Source organism: Myotis myotis, unplaced genomic scaffold (genome assembly GCF_014108235.1).
Source record: "Myotis myotis isolate mMyoMyo1 unplaced genomic scaffold, mMyoMyo1.p scaffold_m19_p_7, whole genome shotgun sequence".
Taxonomy (NCBI): Eukaryota; Metazoa; Chordata; class Mammalia; order Chiroptera; family Vespertilionidae; genus Myotis; species Myotis myotis.
In genome coordinates this window covers 87,354,044-87,377,065 of record NW_023416379.1, presented here as the reverse complement: position 1 = coordinate 87,377,065, position 23,022 = coordinate 87,354,044, and the positions used below count along the sequence as shown (strand labels likewise).

At 49.6% G+C, this 23,022-nt stretch overlaps 1 protein-coding gene and 1 pseudogene across 3 annotated transcripts; one reads left to right on the top strand and one right to left on the bottom strand.

Annotated features, from left to right (window-relative positions):
• The first annotated feature begins 3,759 nt into the window (after positions 1-3,759).
• Positions 3,760-4,188, top strand: LOC118660389 (annotated as a pseudogene).
• Positions 4,189-4,302: 114 nt separating this feature from the next.
• On the bottom strand, positions 4,303-12,089 carry TREM1 (triggering receptor expressed on myeloid cells 1). 3 transcript variants are annotated; one of them, XR_004968891.1, is made up of 5 exons: positions 11,961-12,089; positions 10,074-10,430; positions 8,465-8,636; positions 7,865-7,988; positions 4,877-5,327 (listed from the first exon to the last, which is right to left on the bottom strand). XR_004968891.1 is itself a non-coding variant. In XM_036317731.1 (4 exons), exons 1-4 carry the CDS (start codon positions 12,007-12,009, stop codon positions 4,746-4,748), a joined length of 723 nt encoding a protein of 240 aa, XP_036173624.1. In that variant the 5' UTR covers positions 12,010-12,089; the 3' UTR covers positions 4,303-4,745. The 3 variants fall into 3 exon arrangements, 2 of the variants coding, with proteins under 2 accessions (XP_036173624.1, XP_036173625.1); XM_036317731.1 differs by lacking the exon at positions 7,865-7,988 and having other exon boundaries at positions 4,303-4,890; XM_036317732.1 differs by lacking the exon at positions 7,865-7,988.
• Positions 12,090-23,022: the final 10,933 nt, after the last annotated feature.

Sequence of the window (23,022 nt, the reverse complement as noted above, 5' to 3'; positions counted from 1 at the left end):
GGCAGGTTCAAGTGGCTTCACGTGTGCAGGGGAGGGGCCGTAGCATCAATGGCAAGCTCACCACTAGACGGCCTCATGCTCTAACCTCAGCTGTGGCCTCTTGCCCACTCTCTCTTGGCTTCTGCTGTTTTCTAAGCCTGGTCCTGCAGCCTTCTCATTGAGTCTGTGAGCCACTGGCCTCTGTCTCAATTCCTTTGCGGCTCAAGACAGCCGGGCTTGCATCGAGCTGTTGGCAGCAAGAAGCATGACTGGCGTTGGTTATTTGGTCCACGAGACAATGAGGAGTGTCTCAAGGGTGAGGCCCAGAGAGATGCACAAAGTCTTTCAAGGTCAGACATACTTCAAGGATGTTGTGGAGCTGGGGTTTACCCTGGGTGTTGCTTACTTCCAAGGCCTGTGTAATGAACCACATAGCACTGTTGTGCCAGCCAACGTCCAGCAGGAGACAGGTGGCTCACTGACACCGCGTCAATGAGCCATGTTTGACAAAAGTGTGGTGGGATTTGGGGAAATCAGTAAGGGATGCTGCAGTACCCTGAGGCTGCTGCAGTGGTGAGTCATCACCACCTCTAGGCCTAAAGGGGCAGGGGGATGGAGCAGTTGCCTGAACTTGGAGATAGCAGCTGTCTGGTCAGCGGCATAAATGGGCCTCCATTCCACAGAGGAGGCCAGAGGATAAAATCCCTGCCCTCATTATCTTCCCATCCTCTGCCCTGCTTTCATGCTGCCCATGGGTGAAACCCAACTGGAAGCTAGTTGGCCAGGGAGGGAAGGATGGAGAGTGGGCCTACAGGCACAAATGGAAGAGTGTCCAGCACAACCATTTGTCTTCCAATTCAGTGTTCTTGATCTCTCAGGCAAGTTTAATATATTGGGCTTAAACACTACATAACCTATCATTACATTAAGCACACAAGCACACGAACTCCTGCAGCTGGTTACCTCTACTATGAACGTGTCGTGGTGTTTGGTAAGAAGCTTGATGACTTCTTGGAACTCTATCTCACAAACAAGCTTGAGAACCACCAAAAGAGAGCTGCACGTGCTGGGATGCAGTAGGTATGGAGGGGCCCTGGAATCTGCTTTATAAACAAACTAGAGGTCTGGTGCATGAAATTCGTGCATGGGGAGGGGGCGGTTCCCTCAGCCCAGCCTGCACCCTCTCCAATCTGGGACCCTTCGAGGGATGTCCGACTGCCGGTTTAGGCCCGATCCCCGGTTTAGGCCCGATCTCACAATCCTGGACCACTGGCTCCTAATAGCTCACCTGCTTCCCTGCCTGGTCATCCCTAACTGCCCCCCCCTGCCCCCCCAGCCTGATTGCCCCCCACCCTGCCGGCCTGATTGCCCCTAAGTGCCCCTCCACCCGCCGGCCTGGTTGCCCCTAATTGCCCCATGCTGCTGGCCAGGTCACCCCCAACTGCCCCCTCCCTGCCAGCCTGGTCACTCCTAACTGCCCCCCTCAGTTGGCCTGGTCACCCCCAACTGCGCTTGCCTATTGGCCTGGTTGCCCCCAAAAGCCCCCATGCTGGCCTGGTCACCCCACACAGCCTGCTTGTTCAGTCATTTGTTCATCCCTCACTAACCCTCCTGCTGGCCTGGTTGCCCCATGCATCCTGCTTGTTCAGTCGTTTGGTTGTTTCTCACTAACTCCCCTGCTGACCTGGTCGTAGGCAGCCATCTTATGAGGGTGTGATGGTCAATTTTCATATTACCTCTTCATTCTATAGGATGTTCCAGGAGACACTGATGCAGGAGGACTAGAGTTTGAGAAATGCTGCACTAACGTGTTCTGCTTCTCCTGGTTAACACTTAGCAATGGCACCTCCCTTGTCCCTTCGTGAACAGGAACAGCATTGGACCTGCTGGCCTGCAGGTACCAGACAAGCAACCTCAGAAAGCAAACACTGCATGCCCTGTGGCTACTACCTCTGAGCTGCTCGGCTCCCTTAGGGAGGAAAATAGATGCACCGAGATGAACAGTTGCTGGAAGAAGTGCTTCTCAGAGACAAGAATTCCCTTTGCACATTTTCTGATGGACCCAAAATTGGGGGGTGAGAGAGAGTCTCTCTGGGGTCAGTGCCATCCTCCTGGAGGCTTCAGACAGAGCAGCTGCCCTCAGGTTGATGCAGAAGTCCTTGTATGAGGGCCCTGTGATCAGGATGGGTTGGGCAGGACTGTACTCAGCACTCAGGTGTCTTTTTTCCCACAGCAGTGGGGAAAACCATGCTGAATGTAGGAATATGTTTTCCTAACGTAAGCTGGAAGGTGTGTTTGTTCTTGGGGAATTTGATATGAAACTAGAGGAACAGTGCATGAAATTCATGCACTGGGGGGGGGGGGTCCCCTCAGACCGGGCTGCGCCCTCTCGCAGTCCAGGACTCCTCAGGGGATGTTCGCCTGCCGGCTTGGGCCCAATCCTCTGACGGTAGTGAGACATCCCTCTCGCAGTCCGGGGCTCTTGCAGTCCAGGACCCCTTGCTCCATAACCGCCCGCCTGCAGTGGAGGCGGGAGAGGCTCCTGTCACTTCTGCTGTGCTCGCCAGCCATGAGCCTGGCTTCTGGCTGAGCAGCACTACCCCTGTGGGAGCGCACTGACCACTAGGGGGCAGCTCCTGTGTTGAGCGTCAGCCCCCTGGTGGTCAGTGCACATCATAGAGACTGGTCATTCCTCTGGTCATTCTGCCATTCGGTCGATTTGCATATTAGGGTTTTATTATATAGGATTAGCCTTGGCCATTGCTGAATTGGAGTAGGAGGACCTATCAATTTTTTCCCCACCGATGGGGGACCCTTCCCCGTTTAGAGCCAAAAGAGGTAGGAGATTGGAACGTCCTGATTTAAATCTGTTGGATTTTGGAAGTCACAGGTGGGCCTGCACACCTGCTGCATGGGTGATCGTGGGAGCTGAAGGGGACTCTCAGGGGCAGACCCAGAGAGGAAGAGGAAGGCAGAGTGGGGAGCCGGGAGTGCGCATAGGGGAGAGCCTCCTGAAGCCTAATGTTGAGGTCTTGTCATGCCACCATCCCTCCCCTTGTGAGATACACGGGAAAGAGACACGTGGAGGCATCCCAGGAAGAGCTCCTGGCTGTTCTCTTCTCTATGGGCTGAGTCTTCAGGAAAGGGACTCTTTAATTTTTGTTCCTGCCAACAAGCGATGACTTTCTACTCATGTGGCCTCATTCCAGCCACACTCTGCCCTGCCTTCCTGGGCTTGTTCTGAGGGTCCAGGGACGATGCACACAATAGACACGTGATATTCTCTGTCAGTGACATTCTCTGCCAGTCTCGTCCTTCAAAGCCTCTCTCATCCTCCCAGTACTGTCCCCAGAGGCTGCCTTCTGGTTCGTTGGTTTCTCTTCCCCAAAGGGGAATTCTCCCCGTGGCGTCCTGTGTTCTCCTCATTCCGTGGCTTTCAACACCCTTTCCTGGGAGTGTTGGAAAGGCGCAGCGGAAGGGAGGAACCCACGCATCTGGTTCTAGAAGAAAGGAAGGTCCCGTGGCCATGGCTGAGAGAGCAGGATGCTTCTGTGGTGCTGCTCTGCCCGGGTCTGGCCCCAGTGCAGTGGTCCAGGGCAAGGACCAAGGCAGATTTAGCAGCTGTGCCCTCTGTACCTCATGACCCCACAGGACAGCAAGTGACAGTGAAAAGCATTGGGCTGTTTGCAGCCACCCTTCGCTCTCTAACGCCTGCACCGCCTCCAGCTCCCCGAGCTCCAGCCGAAGGAGAAGGGGGGTAAGTAAAGTGGTCTCTCTACCATGACTCCTACAAAGCAGACTGCCTGCAAATCCACTGCGGGTAAAGCACCCAGGAAGCAACTGGCTACCAAAGGCTCTCGAAAGAGTGCGCCCTCTACTGGAGGGGTGAAGAAACATCATCTTTACAGGCCTGGTCATGAAATTAGACATTGTCGGAAGTCCACTGAACTTCTGATTCACAACCTTCCCTCCCAGCGTCTGGTGCGAGAAATGGCTCAGAACTTCAACACAGACCTGCGCTCCAAAATGCAGCGATTGGTGCTTTGCAGGAGGCAAGGGAGGCCTGTCTGGGGGGCCTTTGTGAAGACCCCGACCTGTGCGCTCTTCATGCCAAACGTGTAACAGTTATGCCCAAAGACGCTGAGCCAGCACGCCGCACACCTGGAGAACGTGCTTAAGATCCACTCTGCTGGGAAACATTTCATTCTTTTAAAAGATTTCTCTTCTTCCTGTTATTGGTAGTTCTGAACATTAGAGTTGTTGTTGTTTTTTTACCATGGGGTCAAAAGGTTCCTAAGTATATGATCGCAAGTTGAAAATAGGCGACAGAAACTTGGCAGTTTTTCCATTTTCATTTGTGTGTGGATGTTTTTAATATAAATGCGGGGACATAAAGCATGAATGCAAGTCAAATGTTTCCGTGAACAAGTTTCAGCAGTTCATCTTTATAACAATATAAATAAACCTGTTAAATTTTTCTAGGCAATGTCACCAATTGGATTTTTTTAAAAAAACAAGTTAATTCCTTATTGATGGCAACGAAATGGTGTTTGTAGCATTTTTATCAAACAGTAGATTCCATCCATTCACTATACTTTTCTACCTTAGTTGTCCTACATGAAAGTAGATGTTTTGTTTGGTTTTTTAAATATATTTTTATTGATTTTTTACAGAGAGGAAGGGAGAGGGATAGAGAGTTAGAAACATCGATGAGATAGAGACATCGATTAGCTCCCCCCTGCACACACCCCACTGGGGATGTGCCTTCAACCAAGGTACATGCCCTTGACCGGAATCGAACCTGGGACCTTCAGTCCACAGGCCAACTCTCTATCCACTGAGCCAAAACAGCCAAGGGGCAAGTACATGTTTTTAATGTTGTCTGTCTTCTGTGCTATTCCGGTAAGTTTGCTATTAAAATAAAAAAAAAAAAAAGCATTGGACTCCATCTTAATTTAATGCAAACCCCGGGCCGCTAGGGGAATGGAGGCCCAGGGCACGTCAGGGGCTGTATCTTCTCCTCTGATGGGCCAGAGCACACACCCACGGTTGTTAGTGACATGAGGGGAGTCAGCAGGCCCAGCAAGGTGGGTCCTGAGCCTTAGAAATAACCTGTGTCACAGATTCAACTCAGTCCTTGCCCTCCCCACGCCCCCGGCCTCCGCTTTCACATGCTTCTTCTGGCACAACTACCAGATGGACGTGGATGGAGGTCGCAGGGCATTCTCCGGGGGTCATGGACTTAGCGGCCAAATGACCTCTGTGTGGCGATCAACAGGAAAGTGAAGACCAGGCTCTTACTGAGGATTCCACACACCACGATCGTGACGGTGCTGATCACGGAGATCCTGGGGGGCGGGGGGGGGGGGGAGATTTAACGCTGCTGCTGGCCATGACACCCCTCCCACTTGAGCTTTACTCCTCAAAGGTTCTTCACACGCTGTTTTATCAGCGTGGGGTCTCCCAGCGCCTTTGCCCACACTGGCTGCCTCTGTGCTTTTAGTTTGTCCCATGGCCTAAACCTGCTGACGTAGGTTTAGTAGAGAACACGGGGTCAGGAGAGGCAGCGAGGGGAAAGGCAGGTTGAGCAAGCTCCTCTTCCTCCGCTGGGATGACTAGAGAGAGCGGCCCAGAGCCCGGAAGCCCAGTTTCTGTTCCCAGAATCAGGACCTACTTCCGCAAAACGTCCCTCGCCTCTTTGGCCTCAGTTTCCTCCTCTATCAGCCGAGAAGAATCCAATTCTTATCAAAATCCCATCATGAATTTGTAGAGATTTTTAGCAAAACTTATTCTAAATGTCCTGGGTCAATGTCATTAGACAGCAGGAGAACAGGATAGAACTGAGTGAGGAACGTGGCCCGTCTACACTCAGTAGACATGGGAATAGATCACAGCACAAGGGCCTGCGTGACAAGACACGGAGCCACAGGAGGAAAGGTAGCAGGGAAACACTGACATCCAGAGGCAGATCTAATGTTACCTAAGAATTTAAAATTTAAATTTGACATTTTTAAGTAACTGAAAAGTCACCAGGAAATAGACTCAGGCACAAGTAAGGAATAAAACAAAGCCGTCATTTTAGAATTGGCATTAGCCTACACAAAACTAAAAACCGAATGTACAAACTAGCAAGGTGACCAAGGACATAATGGCTCTAGATCAGGGGTGGGCAAACTTTTTGACTCGAGGGCCACAATGGGTTCTTAAACTGGACCGGAGGGCCGGAACAAAAGCATGGAGTGTTTGTGTGAACTAATATAAATTCAAAGTAAACATCATTACATAAAAGGGTACGGTCTTTTTTTTTTTTTAGTTTTATTCATTTCAAACGGGCCGGATCCGGCCCGCGGGCCGTAGTTTGCCCACGGTTGCTTTAGATAATGGGAAACAAACCTGCGGCCTCCTCATCCACCCCCTGCCTGTGAAACTGTCCTGAATCACCGGAAACGACATGTGGAAGGTGCCTGGTCAAGTTCAGACACCAGGGGAGCTGGTGGCTGGTGGGGCATGGGGCAGGGGCCAGCCAGCCCAGCCAGTGCCTCCCTGGCCCTCCTCCCTGTGGCCTGGGCCTGGGTTGGAGCCCTGCTGCCGAAGTGCCCCAGCTAGGGCGCCTATAACTCCACCTCCTTCCAGTCTCTGCTGCCAGTGCCCCGCCTTATCCCCTCCCAACCTTACAACACGTTCCTTATACCGGATCTCCTAGCGGGGGTCACTCTCCCGGGCCAGCACACAGCCCTTCGGAGAAGAGACTGCACGCAGGGCAGACCTCTGCCGTGCCTGGGAGTCCGTGGGCCGCCCTCACTGGGGGCTGGAAATTCCGGAACAGAAATACTCCAGCTCTCTGGCCCTGGTACAGACAGCTCTAGGTGTGACCTGTGAGTCCCCAGGACCCTCTGCAGGACTGAGCCAGAGTTCCACCCCTCTCTCCACCCCACCCACCCCTCCCGGTATTCAGCTTGGTTACCACAGCCTTCGCCAGGCTGCCCTCTCCCCGGTCCCACTTCCCTAATGGGTTTATCTGTGGCAGCTTCCTAAATCTTCTGCACAAGACGTTCCCCACAGCCTGCTTCTGGGGAGCCCACCCCCAACAGGGAGACAAGTGGCTTCCTCCGAAGGGCCTCTCCCTCTGCACCCAGACTCAGCACCGTCACCTGGGAAGACCGCTCCCTGTACTGGACTGCCTTGTTTTCAAACAGCTCAGTGGCTTCGGCTCTCCTGCCTGGACTCTGAGAAACTAGCTTATAATTAATTGTAGATAAAGTGAATAGTTAAAAGCGGTGCAGGTGCTGGCTCCATAGGAATGTGGGCAAAGGTTATGCACGCTCATTAACATACTAGAAACTAAAAGTTGTGGATAAAAATGTTGGCCCTGGCCAGGGTGGCTCAGTTGGTTGGGTATCATCCCATGCACCAAAAGGCTGTGGGTTCAATGCCAGATCAGGGCACATGCCCAGGTTGCGGGCTCAGTCCCTCATTGAGGGCCTGTGGGAGGCAGCCTATCGATGTTCCACTCTCACAATCATATTTCTCTTTCTCTCTCCCTCTTCCTTCCTCTCTCTCTCTCTCTCTCTCTCTCTCTCTCTCTCTCTCTCTCTCTCTGATCAATGAAAATATTTTTTAAAAATGGTTGACTCTCACTAGATCACTTAGTTTATTTTGCTCCTAAAGATTTAATGAGCACCTACTACATGCCAGGCGCTTAGGCTGGTGCCACTGAAACAATCCAAGAGGGAAAGGCACTACCAGCACCGAGCTCACCACCCACAGTGACAGGGACATTCCAGTTCGCACCGCTGTGGGCAGGACCGGTTCCGAAACACCAAGTCCCCGGGGCCCGCCGGCAGCCACCGCGCCCGCTGTGCCCTATGGTCACACCGCTCCCCACCTTTGGAGGAGCATTGGGCATACAGAACGGCACAAATGTTCCACTTCTCTCAACCGGAGTTTTGTTTCAATAAATGATTTCAAGAAAAGACATCTGCAAAAGTATGTCCATCTCAGAGTTAAGTCTATAAAGAAAATGGAAACAAATCTCAACATCTAAAAACAGGCCAGTGATTACATAAGTTATGGTTTCCCTGTTAATACAAAAGCATACTTTCGTTGAAATTATAATTAGGAAGAATAGGTAGCAACATCAGAGAAGAGTTTTCGCAGGGAAAATTAACGAAAACGTGTAGAAATATCACTGTGTTAAGATATGTACAAACAGAAATAAGCATTGGAGTTCAGCGAAGATGCCATTTCCCTGCCTCCTCTGGCTCCCCAGGAAAGCGAGGGTGAACGGGGAGATGCAGCCTCACCAGAGCCTCCTCCTCCCTCCAGCTCCACCTCCCTCCTCCCTGGGAAGTCCGACCAGATGGAAGTGACTCAGATCTCCTGGGCTTCACCTCCCCATCCCTCACTCCCCACATCCCCTCAGGACAAGGACTGGGGATCAAAGGGCTAGGGGTCCAAGCCAGCCACCCATCCCCCGCGGAGAGACCTGGGCTCCATACTGAGGACATCTGTCCCGTGTGTGGGGTTGACTCCGAGGCCAGCAGTTGACTCCGAGGCCGGCAGCTGGGTCACAGGACTGGGGTTGGTACGAGTCTTGACCCGGGCCTTGGTGGTAACAGGAGGAAGAGTGGACCTCTGAGCCAAATCCTGGGCAGGATCTGCAAGAAGACACATTGGATGGATGGATGGACGGACGGACGGACGGATGGGTCATAGGGTAAATGGATCTGAGGAGGGAAATGAACTTTGACATTCATGACATGAGGTTTTCTTTTGCTAAGATTTTTTTTTAATGTGTAGCGTCAGCCTGGGTCAGAGACCGGAAAAAAAAGAAGGAAGGGAGGACAAAAGAGAAGGAGGAAGGACTTTTTTGCTCCTGTCATTGGAAATGCACTTGCCTGCTACTCTTCACCAATCCATATGCCCCCACCTTCTTCAACAATAATCCTTGACTCCTCCAGCTCTCACCATTCCCTCTGCCTTGCACTCACCTATACCTGCGGCCTATTGCTTCACAAGTCATTGTTCATTATGTATCGCACACGTTACCTGTCTTCCTTAGGCTTAGGCTTCCCCAGGTGCTGGGAACTTGAACTTGTCTCTCTTTCCTCTGCCTTCCTTAATTCATCAGATCAACATCTATTGCAGACCTACTGTGTGCCCCGCACTGCATTAATCAGACTACATTAGTTGCTGGGGATACAGACCTGAGCCAGGCACAGGCTCCTCCCTCACACTGCTCAGAGATAAATAGGGGAGACAGGTAAGTGAACGGCCACTGCTACTCAGTGAGATAGTGTTGTCCGTGAAAGGGGGTGCAAAGTGAGCCCAGGAGCCTTGCTACCCACAATGGGAGCCATGGACCTCACATCAGCATCATCTCTAAGCAGATCAGAGATACAGAATCTAGGTCCCACCCTAGACCTGTCGAATCCTCTGTATTTGAAATAAGATCCCGGGTGATCTGTGTCCACAAGGAGGTCTAAGAAGCACTGCTTTGTACGCACACAGGAGGACCACCAAATGCACCTTTAGGAGGGGGAGAGAGGGTCCCGACTACATGAATTCTAAAGAATGAGACGAGCTCTAGCTGGTTTGGCTCAGTGGATAGAGTGTTGGCCTGCGGACTGAAGGGTCCTGGGTTCAATTCCGGTCAAGGGCACATGCCTGGGTTGTGGGCTTGATCCCCAGTAGGGGACATGCAGGAGGCAGCTGATCAGTGATTCTCATCATTGATGTTTCTATCACTCTCTCCCTCTCCCTTTCTCTCTGAAATAAATAAAAATAAAAATATTTTTTAAAAATAAGAGACAAAATTATCCCAAGTCTACCACTCACCTTTCACTGTACCCCTCTTCCTATAAGAGCACCCCAAATTAGACTCTGCAACCCAAGAGGAATCCTATACATAGAAACCCTTTCTCACTGTTGGACCAAATGCCTCACGGGGACCTCAAATGACAGACCTGGAACTTCTGGGAGAAAGACAGGCTGCTGGAAACCCTGGGACACAGCCCTGCAGGTGCCATCACCACAGCCCCTGCCCCCACCCAGCCTGGCTCTCCCACTCCACCTCCCAGCCCCAGGCCACTCACCCTTTGTCACCACCAGGCGTATGGGATGGTGCAACAGGACGGGGGCCTTGGGAGGCTGGTAGATCACACACTGATACAGTCCCGAGTCCTCCACTCGCAGGTCGGTCATATGGACATGCAGTATGCCTTCAGTGGGGATGTCTTCTAGGGAGCACCTGTCCACATGGACTTTGGAGCTCTGCCCGGAGACCCTGTCTGTTATTGCCAGTGTCTGGATCTCCCCTCTGTCGCCCAGCCTCTGCCACGCCTTCCGGATGCTGAAGTACTTCATCACATTGAAGGGACAGCTCTCACTCAGGCTCTGGCCCTCCGTCCGAGTATACTTTATCTCCTCTGATCTGGGCGCACCTTGGAGTTCTGTGAGCAGGGAATCAGAGGCAGGCTCTGTAAGTTTTCCTCTCTTTGGAAAGAACGAGGGGAACCACCTTTTTTTCTTGTTCAACCACCCATTTCTTTCAGACAAGATCCGTATGGCCTCCAGCAAAGAGGCAACTTTCACTGTGAGTAGCTTCTGTCTGATTGTTTGTTTTTTAACTACACCAGCTAGACTGCAGATGGTTCTTGCAAATGGTCTTTTATGAATGACTAGAGGCCCGATGCATGGAATTCGTGCAAAGGCCACTGCCACAGCGGCCGGGGGCCTCTGCCGCCTCTGCCTCAGCCCCCGCCCCCACCACCTGCAGCTTTGTCCGGAAGGGAGGAGGTCTGGAAGGACATCCGGTCTAATTAGCATATTATGCTTTTATTATTATAGATTGTTTTTGAGAGGAAGAAATACCTGATTAAAGACAGAACATGGGACACGTGCTAAGACCATGCATGACGAGGGCATGATGGGAGGGAAAGATTATAGAGAAAGACAGAGTGAAGAGTGGATGCGTGGACACTCTACTAGCAGAGATGGACTCCTCCCAACAGCTAGAGGAACTTCATCTAAGTCAGGAAAAGAGATCAGTTCGAGAAACTATTGAATAAACAGCGAGGAAACCATCTTGAGGACATGGCGGACATAGGTATCTGACTGGCTGGTATTCCTCTGGGCCTTCCTTGGGTAGCAAAGCACCTCTCTCTCAGGGGACCGATCCTATGTGGCTTTACTCCTGGGGCTGCCCACATGCTCAAGGATGGAACACGACACAGGCTTAGCCAATCAAAGAATCTCTTCACCCTGGCCACTCTGATTGGTTTAGGAATGGGCACATGACTGGAGCTGAGCCAATTAGAATTCTCCCTGAGACTACTGTAACTGTTGAGAAGAATGCTCTTTCTTGCTAAAGTTGATAGGTCAGTGGGATATGGAACTTCAATTGCTATATTTCTACCAGGGGCAGTTTTGCGCCCCCTGGGGACATTGGGCAATGCCTGGAGACATTTTGGTAGGGGCCAGAGATACTGCTAAACATCCTACAATGCACAAAACAGTCCCGTGAACAAAGAATCATCCGACCCAAAGTGTCAATAATACCAAGGTTGAGATCCCTTGGGTTCCACTGACACTAGTTTCAATCAGCAGTCCCAGCCCAAGTGTGAATGGGTGCCTAGTGACTCTGTTCCCTGGACACAGAAGCTAGAAGGAGCTTTTAGTTAACCCCAAGCCTTCGCCGTAGGGCATGGCAAGTACACAACCCTCTTCTCCCAGTTCTCCTTTTGAAAAACATGAAATGCACTGGTTCATGAAAGCCAAACTCCATCTGCCCACCTGGATTATCACCCCTGATTCTGCTAAATTTGTGTAGCCAAAGCCAGCCTGAAATAACTACTGGTCAGCTCTAACTTGGGCGGTCATAGCTCCTGGAGATTTAAAGGAAAAGGGAAACCTTTCTCATGCTGGGATCTCCCGGGCTCCTGGCAGAGGCCTCACCCACTCCCTTCTCTCCCTCGCCTTACCTAAGATGAAGGACGTCCACAGCAGCCCCCAGAGCCTGGCCTTCCTCATCCTTCATGGGCACCAACTCCAACTGCCAGCGTGGCTCCTGGGACAGCTATAAGGTGGCAGTCTGACCTAATGGCTCCCGGAAGTTGCACAACAGGATATGATGCTGCTGCTGGGAGTTCTGCATCTGTTGTTTCCATCACTGGTTGCCTCGGCTCCAGACGTCAGAGACAACGCAAGAGTCCAGAACCAGGGCTCCAGTCTTAACTGAGCTTATCCAAACCCCAGCTTCCTGTTCTCTGGGGATGATGACAATGACCTTTTCAACTATCCCATGATATTGTCTTGAGAATAATATTTTTGTGTGAACAAAAATGAGGTGTGAACATTATCAGTGGACGAGAGAGCCACCTTGCTCTCTGAGGCCCACTCTCCATCCCATCCAGTCCTCAGAAGTGAGAGGGCCAGGCACACCGCAGATGGGTTGAGTCTCGATACTGCATTGCTAGGGGCTGTGTGAGGACTAAATGAGGTCCATGGGGAAAGTGCTCAGTGAGGTACCTCACACACAGTGTGTCTACGTCCTGTCCCTATTCACCGCACCCTGTTTCCCGTGGCTTTTTTTTTTTTTCAAATTGATTTCAGAGAGGAAGGGAGAGGGAGTGTGAGAGATAGAAACATCAATGATGAGAGAGAATCATTGATCGGCTGCCTCCTGCACGCCCCCTACTGGGGATAGAGCCCACAACCCAGGCATATGCCCTTGACCTGAATCGAACCTGTGATCCTTCAGTCCGCAGGCCGACACTCTATCCACTGAGCCACACTGACTAGGGCCCTTGGCTTTTTCTGATATGAGGCCCACCCCCTCTTTATCACTAGACTGGCCCACACCCGGCACTTGCCCTCAGCATTCTGTACTAGACGTGGCCATGGTATAGGAAACCCAGAAACATGTTGAGAGGATATAGCCACCATCAAATAAGAATAGACTTAGGCCCTGACCGGTTTGGCTCAGTGGTTCAATTCCGGTCAAGGGCATGTACCTTGGTTGCGGGCACACACCCAGTGGGGGGTGTGCAGGAGGCAGCTGATCGATGTTTCTCTCTCATCGATGTTTCTAACTCTCTATCCCTCTCCCTTCCTCTCCGTAAAAAATCAATAAAATATATATATTTTTTAAAAAAGAATAGATTTCAAAAGGAAGAAAGAAAGAAAACAGGGTGCTATGTCATTACAGCACAGTGATGAAAAAATGGGGGAAACTCAGCAGGTTCCATTCTAGAAGCAATAGATGACAGCTTTGGTGGTGTGAAAGCTAATGAGTAGAGAGAAGATTCACATCAGAAATGCTCCCAAATGAAAAATGAATAAAGACATTTTGAAGAGCTCAGAAGTAGAGTGGAGGACAAGTCATAGAAATGCAACCTGCAAATAATCTGGAAATAAAAGATGTTCTTCTCTCTTTCTTAAATTTTTAAAAATTGATTTTAGAGAGGAAGAGAGAGGGAGAGAGATAGAAACATCAATGATTAGAGAGAATCATTGATCTACTGCCTCCTGCACACCCCCTACTGGGGATCCAGTCCACAACCTGAGCATGTGCCCTGACAGGGAATCTAACCGTGACCTCCTGGTTCATACATAGGTCAACGCTCAACTACTGAGCCACACCAGCTGGGTGAAATAAGAGATGTTCTTGAAGTATAACATGGAATAATGGGACATAAATGAGGATAAAATGTATATATTTTTAAAAACTTTCAGTACACCATGGCAACTATAGGTAACAATGTTTGAAAGTTGCTAAGATCTGCCTGGCTGGTGTGGTTCAGTGGTTGAGCATTGACCTATGAACCAAGAGGTCAAGGTTTGATTCCCAGTCAGGGTACATGCCCTGGTTCGACTTAATCCCCAGTAGGAGCATGCAGAAGGCAGCCAATCAATGATTCCCTCTCATCATTGATGTTTCTATCTCTCCTCTCTCTTCCTCTCTGAAATCAATAAAAATACATATATTTGAAAAAATATTTAGAGATATTTATTGCCCCAGTATTGCATTACTCTAAAGTTTATTAATAATCTTATAAAATATGACTAGGTTATGATCAATAATCCACTCAATTATATGAAGAATTATTATAGAAATATTATACTTGAAAAAAGACCCAAGTGGAATGATAGCACTGATTTTCAATTTTAGATGGATTACAAAAACCAATTAATATAGACACCAATTATTTATACAATAAACACGCAATTTTCATTTTTATATGAATTACAAAAGCCAGTTTATGTAGACACCGTTTATACAGGGCAACTTTTAAATTTTTTATAAAATAATTATAACAGAAACCATTAGCCTTGTATGAAAGAACTGCCATTCATTCCACAGTAACTGCACTATTATCAAATAGAAGGAACACAAAGTCACTTTTTAAAGAAAAATAGTTTTAAAAATAAGTTATAAATGTCCAAACGCAGTCTTTTGCTGTTGTTGTTTTTTCCTTTTTTGTTGGTTTTTTTATTTTTATTTGTTTTTTGTCCCCAAGAAAAAGCAGGACCCTCAGGTCGCTAAACTGACCACTAGAGGGAGCAATATACCTGGTTTATCTTTGGACGAGCTTCATCACTTCATACTCCTAATCAAGTGGGGGTGTGGGGGTGGCATTCTAAGAGGCCGTTCGTTTTTAGACTCCTTATCCTCACCCCTCAATTCTCGAAAGGTAATATCTCTTATCCTGCTAATAATCTTTCACACTAAAGTAATTTTAGCCTGGAATAATTTTTTAATTTTATAGCAGCTATTATTTTTAAAGAGGGTCTACCCACGGAAGCACAAGATTGCCCTTTGGTCTAGCTGAATCTTGGTTTACATACAGGCTTTATGTTCTAGGAAGGTCCCAGGGACAACAGGATCCTCTATACATGAGTGTATGCCTGGCTCTGATCAGTTAGAATTAGTTGGCTAAATATAACAAAAATCAGCCGAAACCGGTTTGGCTCAGTGGATAGAGCGTCGGCCTGCGGACTGAAGGGTCCCAGGTTCGATTCCGGTCAAGGGCATGTACCTTGGTTGCAGGCACATCCCCAGTAGGGGGTGTACAAGAGGCAGCTGATTGATGTTTCTTCCTCATCGATGTTTCTAACTCTCTATCCCTCTCCCTTCCTCTGTGTAGAAAATCAATAAAATGTATTTTAAAAAATCAGAGTGGCTTACTCAAAATAGTAGTTTATTATTTCTCACTAAAAAAGTTCAGAGATAGGCATTTCAGGGCTATCGGTTCATCATCGGGACTTGGTTCCTACTCCCCATCCCACCATCCCAGTTCACGGCTTCCCACTTCTGTCATCGTGTGGCCCAGATGACTGCTGGAGCGCCAGCCATCACACTGTGTTCCAGGCAGCCAGAGAGCGCTTTCATGTTCACTACCTTAGCTCTGATGGGTCCTCCCCTCAGCTCTGGGCATCAGGGCCTGGTGCCCCTCCCCCTACACCCCCCCCCCCCCCCGGAGTGGCTTGATGCTTGTTCTACAGAGGATGAAAGCCTCTTCCTCCGGGCTCTTACCGAGGGAGACCCCCAAGCCCCAATCTTTCTCATGAGCCCCTGGAGAGGAGATTGCAAGTGGGTGTGAACACTCCTCCTGTGTCTTGGCGTCTCAGGAGTTTTGTGCTGTCATGCTAGCCTGCATTGACCTTTGACAATTTGTAAAACTCTTAGCTGAGTGGTTCATGTCGACTTGTTTGGCATGCTGCGTCTCTTCCTCCCTTTCTGTGAAGAGGTGAGCCAGTGCTCAGATCTCAAGTGCACTTGGTTGCCTTACAAGTTCAGCTCTCTTGTAGGTTCAGGAAAAGTTTGCCCGGCTTTTCCTTCTCGGTCAGATGAGAGCAGAACTCACTTGAGCTTTCAAAATCCTAGGCAGGCACTGAATGTGAGAGGCCGTGTGTGAGGAATGGCTGAGAATTTTTCAGAGCAATGGAAAGTCATCAAGCCACAAGAGCAGGTTATCATAAACCCGCCAACAGAAACAGAAAGAAACCCTCGTCTCCGCATCTTGAAAAGAAATTGCAGAACAGAGAGGAAGCAGCCATCACTTAGGAAGAACTTTGGACAGCAGACTTTTCAACTACAACAGTGCAACCTGGAAGGTAGTAGAATAGTGTCACCGAAATGCTTAGGAAAATTAACTGTTGGACTGAAATGGTAAACCCAACAAAACTCTGCTGTGTTCCTTAGGATTAGGCTCAGCTATAAAGAATAGAAAAACTATGAATAACAGCGCTTATCATAGCTATAGTTTATTTCCATCTTGTGTGAAACCCAGAGCTAGACTGACGAAGGGGTGGGTGAGTCTGTGCTCCACAAAGTTCTCAGTCTCGGGCTTCTTCCAGCTCAATAGGCTGCCATCACCCAATTGTTCTTATGCTCATAATCCAAGGCCACATTCACAACTTCAAAATCCCTTTTCTTCGATACTCAACTTCTCTAGCTATTAGGGAAAAGCAAATCAAAACTTCAATGAGATACCACCTCACACCTGTTAGAATGGCTCTTATCAACAAGACAGGCAATAACAAGTGCTGGAGAGGTTGTGGAGAGAAAAGCACCCTCGTTCGCTACTGGTGGGAATGGAAACTGGCACAGCCACTAGGGAAAACAGTATGCAGGCTCCTCAAAAACTTAAGAATAGAGTTACCACATGACCCAGCAACCCCTCTTCTGGGTATCTAACTGAAAAACTTGAAAACATTGGTTCATAGAGATATATGCACCCTTATGTTCATTGCAGCCTTATTCACAGTGGCCAAGACATGGAAACAAACAAAGTGTCTTCAATAGATGACCAGATAAAAGGAGATGTGGTATAGATACAATGGAACGCCACTCAGCCATAACAAAGGATGAAATACTGCATTTGCAGCAACATGAATATCATGTGAAGTGAAATAAGTCAGAAAAAGCTAAGAATCATGATTCCACTCATATGTGGGATATAAAACTGAAAGCAACAAGTGAACGAACAAAACAAACAAAAGCTCATAGACACAGACAACAGTATGGTGGTTTCCAGAGGGAATGGGAGAGGGAGGCAGTAAAGGATAAAGGGGGTCCAATATATGCTGACAGGAGATTTGACTTGAGTGGTGGACATACAACACAGTATACAGACCATGTGCCATAGAAATGTACACTTGAAACCTATATAACCTTATTAACCAATGTCACCCCAATAAATTTCATTTAAAAAATAACAGGTGCAGCCCTAGCTGGTTTGGTTCAGTGGATAGAGCATCATCCTGCAGACTAAAGGGTCCCAGGTTCGATTCCAGTCAAGGGCACATGCCCAGGTTGCGGGCTTGATCCCCAGTAGGGGGCGTGCAGGAGGCAGCCAATCAATGATTCTCTCTCACCATTGATGTTTCTCTCTTTCCCTCTCCGCTCCTCTCTGAAATAAAAAAAAAAGATATATTTTTTAAAAAAATAATAACAGGTGCAAAAATAATCCCTTTTCTTTCATGAAAATGATGTTCATAGAAAATGGAAGTAATATTTTCGTAAAATAAGAACTTGGCCTTATATAACATATTTTATATAACATGTTTCATGAAATGCTGTTGGTCTGAGGAATCCACACTCCTGGGAGCTGTGGTTCTGTCTAAAGGAATGTCCTAGCCTTGAACTTACATCCTGGTGGTGGTGGGAGTAGGACCAGGCCTCTCTCTCTTTCCTTTCAGGTCCTAGAGCAGTGGTTCTCAACCTTCTGGCCCCCATGTTGTGACCCAACCATAAAATTATTTTCGTTGCTACTTCATAACTGTCATGTTGCTACTGTTATGAATCGTCATGTAAATATCTGATATGCGGGATGGTCTTAGGCGACCCCTGTGAAAGGGTCGTTCGACCGCCAAAGGGGTCGCGACCCACAGGTTGAGAACCGCTGCTCTAGAGCCTCCGAAAGGGTATCAAAGCTTGTCATCGGCTCCTCTTCCCAGGCTTGGAGGCGCTTCACCAGTCACCAGTCATTCCATTCTTAAGAGACTCACACCCCGCACTCGGCCCTACGTGGCCCTGATTGTCCTGCTCCATCTTTCACAGGGGCCTCCGGCAAGTCACCGTCTGCGGCCAGAGGGGCTTCCCTGCTCCCAGCACTGAGGGCTCATGGCCCAGGACTTCCCAGAGCCTCCACCCGCAGGCCCATTCTGAGATGGGAGTCAGGAGTCAGACGTTGATGTGACATCCTCAGGGGACCTCTGGGCTGTGGGCGGCACCCCAGAGACGTAGGCGACCGTGACCAGAAAACTGGGGGAGGGATGGAGACTGGTCACAGGAAGAGATATCCTCTTATTGTGTCTGCTCCCGGACGCTGGGCTGAAAGAAGGGGTCGGAGGCAGAACAGGAGGGAGAAGTAGGAGGCACTGGAACCAGGAACAAAGGAAAGGTCCCTTGGTGGGAAGGGGTCCCCTTGAGGGGCCAGGGGACACCTTTGGGAAATGGCTTTATTCCATTTCCTGAACTTTCCCACCACCACCCCCCCTTTCTCCCCAGGCCACGCAGAAATCAATGGAAGGAGCCATCGGCGCTGCAGCCGCCAGTTGGGTCTGGACCACGGGGTTCATGAGCATGCCACCAAGCCTGGACACCCAGGATGCATACGCACTCCCCTCCACGCCTGTCCGCTGGGAGGCGCTGCAATGAGCCGCGCGGCTCCAGTGAGGGAAATGCCCGTGACCCTGTGCGCAGGGGGAACAGCGCCCGCACCCGTGTGCTTTCCTCGCCCGGGCCGAGATTCCCAGACCCGCCCCCTCAGCCCGGACCTCCCTCCTCCAGGGGCCCCCTCCTCTCTCTGCACGGGGGCCCCAGCCACTGCTGGAGTCAGTTGAGGTTCCTGGTCCTCTCCCGCCTCTCCCACACCCCGTTTCCGCCAAGACCAGCAGTTCTGTGTCGGCCTAATGCCCTGCGCCCTCCTGTCCCTTCCTGGTCCGTCTGCCCTGTACCCCCTTGTCAGCTCTCAGCAGAGCCTCCGGAAGCTGATCCCACAGTCCCCACCCCATCTCCCTGAAGCGTGTCTCTTGGCATTACTTCGTCATTTGAAACCACTTGAACTTCAAAGAGATCAGCAAGAAAAAGGCCAATAACCTGATTTTTTTTTTCTTTTTAGAGAATACTTTTTTATTTCCTTTTTATTGATTTCAGAGAGGAAAGGAGAGGGAGAGAGAGATAGAAACATCGATGATGAGAAAGGATAATTGATTGGCTGCCTCCTGCACGCCCCACACTGGGAATCGAGCCCTCAAAGTGAGCATGTGCTCTTGGCTGGAGTCGAACCCAGGACCCTTCAGTCTGCAGGCTGATGCTCTATCCACTGAGCCAAACCAGCTGGGGCCGAATAACCTGATTTTAAAAAAAAAAAAAAAGCACAAAGGACATGAAGAAACAGGTCACGGGGAAAAGCAATGCAAATAGTCTGTCAATGTTCAAAAATGAGGACCATTCTTCCTCAAAACAGAAACGATGCAAAACAAAACAACGACGAAATATAATCTGAACCCATGGGATGGGCAAAAACGGGAAAGGCCGATGGGCAGCATTAGCAAGGTTTCGGGCAGCCCCATGGCCGCTTTGTGAGGCTGCTTTGAAGAACTGTTCCATCCGATGGCTCCTTGTCAGCAATGCCTACGTGTTCCACAGTAAAGTCTCTCTGACTGTATTTGCCTGCGACTTCTCACATCTTCTCCGTCTGATACCGGGCATCCGAGGACCTGCGCTTTGACACGTGATAGACCACCACTTAAAAATCAAAATCCGGCCCTAGCCAGTTTGGCTCAGTGGATAGAGCGTCGGCCTGCGGACTGAAGGGTCCCAGGTTCGATTCCAGCCAAGGGCACATGCCTGGGTTGTGGGCTCGATCCCCAATTGGGGGCGTGCAGGAGGCAGCCGATGATTCTTTCTCATCACTGATGTTTCTATATCTCTCTCCCTCTTCCTTCCTCTCTGAAATCAATAAATTTTTTTTTAATCAAAATCCAAACATATCGTTATCATGGAATCTGGGGAGGGATAGGCAACCCCAGGCCCAAAAGAATTTTCAAAGTACAGATAGTCCCTGATTTATACAACTTAGACCAGGAAATGAAAAATAGAGACAGCCTGCCCTTGCCATTTCTGTGACCCAACCAGCACTGACTCCACCCCCACGAGGAACCGATGACAAGAGGGTAGGAGCCCATTGATTTATGAGCACAGGCCCAGTGGCCCACGACCAACATGCAGACTCGCCCGTAAGGACAGCCGATGGGACACGCCCTTATTGTTGCTCTCCCCTGCAACTCTCAAAATGGGAACAGCTCAGGGATGAAGGGAACTAGAAGATAAAGGAGAGCAAATGGAGGGAGCTGAAAAGGGTACGAACACGTGGGAAATGACTTAGCAGAACTGAGAAAACCGAATCCTTGTTGGAAACTGAGGCACATAGGAAGGGAAGCGCATTTACTCTGCAGGATGTCCAGCGTGGCGGAGGCCGCGGAGGGGCCATGGGGGCGTCCGGTACGCAGAGGTGGTAGGAAGCCCTTGAGAAGCAGGGATCCCAGGCCCACTGGCTGCAGGCGATGGCTGGCCTCTCCTCGCCTTGGATAAGGGACTGGGAGTGATCCCTAGAGGGGTTACAAAGGGGGTTCTGGGCAAGAGGAATGGCTGAGGGTGGGGTGGCCTGAGGAGTGAGCACTGAGCCTGGGAGGCACCCCGCCCTCTTCTCTTGCACCCCAGAAAGTTGGCAGCCAGACCTTCCTCCAGACAAGAGACTGGACAGCCTTCCTGGGAATCCGAACAGCCAGAGCGGGGAGACTGGACGACATCACAGGGTGTTTCCTCAGCGAACAGCAGAGGACGCGGGCCTCCCAGGGCTCCCAGCACACAGACCACCGTGGCTCCCAGCACCCAGCGATCTTCAGAATCTGACCAGCTAACCTCCTGTGTATCCGAGGGAAAGCTCGCAAGTAAAAGAGGCAAGAAAGACACCGAACAGAAGTGAGGAAGCAACTTGGAAGAAACAGGAGCCACCTCGGGAGCCACGAATAAAAACAGGAAAAGCTTTTCCAGGAGACATTCAGAGAAGCAAAGCAGCCCGGGCGGATTTAAACATCTGTGCATGTGAGAGCAGAAACTAAAATTTCCTTGAAAGGATTGGAGTATGCAGGCGAGGACCTCTGCCAGAAATAAGAGTGAGAGAGAAGGAGGGGGCGAGGGAGGAAGAATGGGAGCAGCAGAGAAATGAAAGACAAAAATAAATAAGTAAGTAAATGAGTAAATAAAGAGACAGCTGGTTTCTGATTACGTGTGTGTGTGTGTGTGTGTGTGTGTGTTTCTCTTGAGGGAATAAAATTTATTTTTTAATTCTTTATTATTGAAAGTTGCATGTTGCTTCTGTGTTTTTATTAATCCTCACTCGAAGATATTTTTCCATTGACTTTTGGAGAGACTGAAAGGGAGAGGGAGAGACAGAGAGAGAAAAACATTGATGTGCTAGAGGCACATCGATTGGTTGCCTCCCACACGCCCCCCGACCAGGGCTGAGGATGGAGCCTTCAACCAAGGTCTGTGTCCTTGACTGGGATCAAGCCCGTGACTGGAAAGGAACCCCGGACCCTCCAGTCCGCAGGCTGATGCTCTATCCACTGAGCTAAACTGGCTAGGGCTCACTTTTTTACTTTACCTCAGTGAATTGAAGTAAATTTTCTATCTATATTTTTAAAGAAAGCTACCATAGGTTCTTTCATGTGAAAACTCTTTGGACTGTCTTTGCAAAATTAAGACAATTTAATTAGGCATCTAATTACTGAATCCAAATATCTTTGTCTCCCCCCCCCCCCTTCTCAAGAGAGGCTAATTTGTTGTCTTCTAACATTTAGTGCAGCAGCAGAAAACGCTGAAACCACTGAAATTAAGATTTAGTTTGTACTAAGGCCTCTGGAAGTACCCTTTCCGCTGCTGTGGCAGCCCTTGGTGACTTGGAGAGGCCATGAGACGGAGGGCCGCCCTGGAAGGACAGCGCCCTGCAAGCCTGCCGGGCGGACGTGGGCAGACAGCGCCAGCGCGGGAGAGAAGTAAGCTCTTGTCTCTGAGGTCACCCGCAGAAAGGAGCCTGTCCCCATGGATACAGATCTCCTCCCCTGACTCTGTCCGGGATGCAGTCAGTTCTTTCCTTCCAATGGGAGTTTCCTCCTCGGCCACCCGCAGTCATTCTACTCTCATTCCTCTGGCCTGCCCTTCAGGAATGAGGCGGATGCGTTTGCCGCCTCCCCACCCCTCACTGTTTTGTAGACCATTTTTAAATTAAATTACTCTTTCTCTCTGCATTCTGGGAGATTTTCTAAAGTTGTTATTCATGCCAAGGCTGACTTACCACAGCAGCAACTGGGATTCGAGCATATTCGCAGCGAGGCTCAGGCCGTCTCCCCACCCAGATAGAATGTTAGAGGACTCATTTCTGGGGCGGGGTTGGGGGGTGGGGGAGATGACCAGTTCATGAGAAAAGTGCTACAGATGCCAAGAGCTGGGGGTCCTTCAAAAAGCACAGAGGCTTTCGCCTGATTGCTCTAGATCAGTGGTTCTCAGCTGGGGGTGGTTTTCCCACTAGAAGAACTTCGACAAGGTCTAGAGAAATTTTGGGTTGTCATAACCGAGGGGGAGGGGCTGATGGCATAGCAGGTGGAAGCCAGGGTGCTGCTGCAGGTTCTACAGTGCCCAGGACACCCTGCCACAGAGAATCATCTGGCTCAAGGCGTCACTAGTACCAAAGCTGAGAAACCTTAGGGCAAAATCCAACATTCAGCAAACCACACACACACACACACACACACACACACACACACACACAGATTTTCTATTACTTTTACGCTGCAGTCTTTCTTCTCTAATTTTCTCTCTTTAAAAAAAAAATGTGCACAGCAGCCTTCTTCACAACAGCCAAAAAATTAGAAGCAACCCCAATGTCCATGGTGGTGAGATGATGAATAAATTACTTCTGCCTTTTAATTCATCACCACATTGCCCCGGGAAGAGGCCATCAATTATGTCCT

Bases quoted from the DNA above. Each gene is read 5' to 3' on its own strand.
- TREM1 (XM_036317731.1), bottom strand. From the start codon at position 12,009: ATGAGGAAGGCCAGGCTCTGGGGGCTGCTGTGGACGTCCTTCATCTTA. The intron at 8,637-10,073 runs GTGAGTGGCCTG...GTCTTCTTGCAG, and splicing joins ACGCCTGGTGGTGACAAAGG to ATCCTGCCCAGGATTTGGCT. The intron at 4,891-8,464 runs GTCTCTCCGCGG...TTATTTTAATAG, and splicing joins GTCCTCAGTATGGAGCCCAG to CAAACTTACCGGAATAGCAC.